Here is a 3,691-nt window from a genome sequence, read left to right as displayed (position 1 = left end):
ATATATATATTTCAAGTTTTTTAAATTTGTAAATAAAGGGAGAAAGAGAATTCTTTCCTTTTTTGCTCAAAAGAAAACCAAAGCTGCTTCACTCCACCTGACTCGGTTTCCCAACATGTTTACAAATCCTCAGGTGACCAGTTAGCAACGAGTCACTTCTTTTAGACAAAGGCCCAGCAGGTGCCAGGCTCTCTGATAGAGTCAGAGGACAAACTGGGGGCACAGCGTGTGTCCCTCAGGAGCCTGTGTTCCCGCTGAGGCGGGACCAGTAGCACAGTGACGTCGTGTGTTGTGTAGAGAGTGTCACGAAGCAGAGGAGACACTTGGACGAAGGCCGACTGTTGGCTACCACTGTGTACATGAAAAGGTCTTCGTGTTAGAATCGGCTTATAAATGCAATTATATCTCTGTGACACAGAGACACAGTATGTGATGTTACTAACCGTTTCACTTTAATGAATTCATATTTAGGGAGACATTGGAGACCCCGGAGGTCCAGGATGGACTGGACCCAAGGGAGTTCGAGGCAAAACGGTAAGCTTCTTAGATCCCAATTGCTGACGACCCAGCCACTTCGGGAAGTCCTTCCTCATGCATTTATGGTCATTCAAGTTGTCTTTCCCCTAAAACTTGGGAAATACATGTAATTTTTGTTAAGATAAACTTAGGGGAAACAGGTGTACATTACTCGTGCTGCAGTGCCCCAAGAAGGCGATGAAGTGGTCACTCCACGACCACCAGTTCCGGCTGAAAAGGAGCCACTCTTCTTTTTCAATTTTTTCTTTTAATTGCCAGAGGGCCCATGAGCCGTCCAGAGAGAGAAGGAGGGAGAGAGCACACCCCAGTGGAGTGTGGTCACGCCGCAATCCCCGCTCCGTTTCCCCATCCTGTCAGGATTTGGGGCATGCACATACCTGGCCTGCTTTTCAAGCCAACAGAGCCAGGATTTGAACTGTGGTCAGCCATGTGGGATCAGGCTTTCTTAACCATTAGGCTATGGGGCCAACCCCAAGAAGTTTCCTTCCTAACACTGGAAATGAAAACGTTTGTAAAGAAAGCCTTGAGTTGAAAACAGGTGTTGACTGTCACAGGACCTTGGCGGGTTCAGTGCAAGCCGGTGCCCAGGCATCCTGCCTCCTCTATTACGGCTTGTTAAACTCGGGCTTTGTGCGGTCTGTGTTGACGATGTCACGGCTGCGTCGTGCTGAGAAGGAGGGCTCCGATGCCGCCTCGTGCTCGGACCACTCAGGGTACACACACGTGCCCAGCACAGCTGAGTCACCCGTTGTCTTGGGTCCCAGTGGGTTCAGGACGGGTTTCTTGGCCTGGCTGTGCAAGCATGTGTGGGACACTACTGCCCGGAGGGCCGAGGCCCCATGGGAAGCCTGGTTCAATTCCTGGCCCACCCTGAAAAACCAGGTGTGAGGGTTCATGCCTGGAGTGCCAGCTACTCCAGGGCCGAAGCCGGAGAATTGAGACATGTGGCACCCTGTCTAAAGCACACCACACACACACACGTGCGCATGCACACACACACACACACACACACACACACGAGAACGCACCCGGTTTCTGGACTTGCCTGTGATGTATCTTAGACTGAATGAACGAGATGACTATTCCATGTTTTTAAAGAAAGGTGATCTTAAGATGGTCGTCTCTCAATAGTCCTCATCTCTCAGGATAGCACTGGCCAGGCAGAGTGGTCTCAGTACCGTACTAATTAGCAAGAAGTAAAAGATCTGAAAAAACTTATACGCGAGGTGGTTTTCTAGTTCTATTGCTCTGAGCTAGTTGTTTTGTTTTGTTTTGTTGACAAATGATGACGAGAGCTTCAGTATTACTTGCCCACGTTTTAGGGGGACAAAGGAAGGAACCTCCTCTTCATTGCCTCTCCTCCCTGGATGGCTTTGTAGCTGTGACCTCCTCCTCGTACCTGATTTCTGATGGCTATCCTTTAGCATTACGCCCTCGAGACTTGTTTAAATGGAGAACCCTGATGCAATTAGAAAAATAATGGGAAAAGACTTTCACATTAATCTGGATGTCATCTGCATTGAAATCCCCCCACCCCGGTCATCCCTCTCGGCTTGACCTTGGCCAGCAGAAGCTTGCTAGAAACTTTAGCTGTTTCTGTTTCCTTCTTCCAATGGCACATTAATCATAAAAGCAGTGTTAAAGCCTAAGAAAACAGTAAACTAGTGGGAGACGCTCAAACGTGGACATCTGCGCTTTGTCCTTCCTGCTGGACCGTGTCAGTGTGGAGCTCACGTCACCACCCGGCGTTTCCCCCACGACACGACTGTTTGAATTCGGAGTTGAAGTTTAGACATTGGAAAGTTCCAGGTTTTCCCCTGGAAGAACTAAAGTTTCAAATATTGGAAAATTTTGGTAAAATTGACCTTTAATTTGGAATGCTTCTTCAGTTCTCTTGGAATGACGATATTCCTAGTTTAAGTTCTCTAAATCTTCACCTTGATTTTTTTTCCCTTTTGTTTGCTTCTTTGTTTAGGTTTTTGTCATAGGGCACATGTGCTTGCCCGAGAGTCAGTGAGAGAGAGCATGAGAAGTCACCTCCCAGGGGACGGCCCCGCTGCAATCCCTTCTCCTGGGACTTTGGGTACACACGTGCCCAGCATGAGTATCAAGCCCCAGGTCCAGGACTTGAACCCTGGTTAGTCATATGGGAATGCAGTGCCTTAACTACCATGCTGCCTGCTGGCCACACCCCCCAAATTTTTTTTTAATTTCACCGAGATTTCTCCCTGGCTTTATTTTATGTCTGCTTGTTTGTTTTTATGTGCTTCTATCTTTTGTTACCAGCATTACTACAAATGTGCGTCCTTTAGTTCAGAAAAGTTTTCATTAATTATCTAGAAGGGGCCAGCCTAGAGCACAGCGGGTAAGCCCTGTGCATGGGAAGCCAGATCTCACAAGGCGGACGATGGTTCGAGTCCCAGCAGCTTGAAGAAGACCCTGGGTGCCTGTGCACCAGGCCCAAAGTCCCGACAGGAGGAGAGAGAGCGGGCAAGCCGGGGACTCCACTTCCTGACAGTTAAAAAGTGTGACTTAGTCAGATGGTTTTTTCTCCTGTGTTTTCTCTACTCCCTACTTTTTTATAATCCTATTACTTGGTACGTTAATGTCATCCTTTAATTTTATTTTCCTTTCTCTCCTATTTTCCAACTCAGTCTTTTTAATCAACTCTTCCTCTTTTATAGTGTCCTTTCCTCCATGGCTGGGACATCCTCTCTTACCTCTCGACAGACATAAATGCTGTGTGGCCGACCGTAGTTTGTTTTCTGCAGTTTGTTTTGTTTGTTTGTTCTGTTTTGGACTCTATTCCAAATATGTCTCAGGAATTAGCTATATCTTCAAATTTATGAATTGAGAACGGAAAGACTGACTGTACGGCCAGCAGGTGGCACGGTGGCTAAGGCACTGGACTTCCACATGGCCTGCCACGGTTCAACCCGGCAGCCTGGAAACGGCACTGAGCATGTGCGTACAGGCCCACATTCCGAGAGGAGCGTGGAGGAGAAGGGGTTGAGGGGTGGTCATCCCCCCCGGAGGAGGATTTCTCACTCTCCTTCTCTGTCTTTGTCTCTCGTTGGTGCTCACCAAAGAGTGAGTGCCCTATGACAAAAAAAAAAAAAAAAAAAAAAAAACACGCCTCGTGACTCGGGGGGGG

At 47.8% G+C, this 3,691-nt stretch overlaps 1 protein-coding gene across 1 annotated transcript in view; it reads left to right on the top strand.

The window, feature by feature from the left end:
• The window catches only part of COL6A6 (collagen type VI alpha 6 chain), a 115,865-nt gene that overhangs the window by 69,174 nt on the left and 43,000 nt on the right, over nucleotides 1-3,691 (top strand). The window contains exon 27 of the mRNA XM_006158514.3: nucleotides 472-534. Coding sequence (XP_006158576.1) covers nucleotides 472-534 — 63 coding nt within the window. The remainder of the gene's footprint in view (nucleotides 1-471; nucleotides 535-3,691) is intronic.

Source organism: Tupaia chinensis, unplaced genomic scaffold (genome assembly GCF_000334495.1).
Source record: "Tupaia chinensis unplaced genomic scaffold, TupChi_1.0 Scaffold000601_1, whole genome shotgun sequence".
Taxonomy (NCBI): Eukaryota; Metazoa; Chordata; class Mammalia; order Scandentia; family Tupaiidae; genus Tupaia; species Tupaia belangeri.
This window is presented reverse-complemented; position numbering and strand designations above follow the sequence as displayed.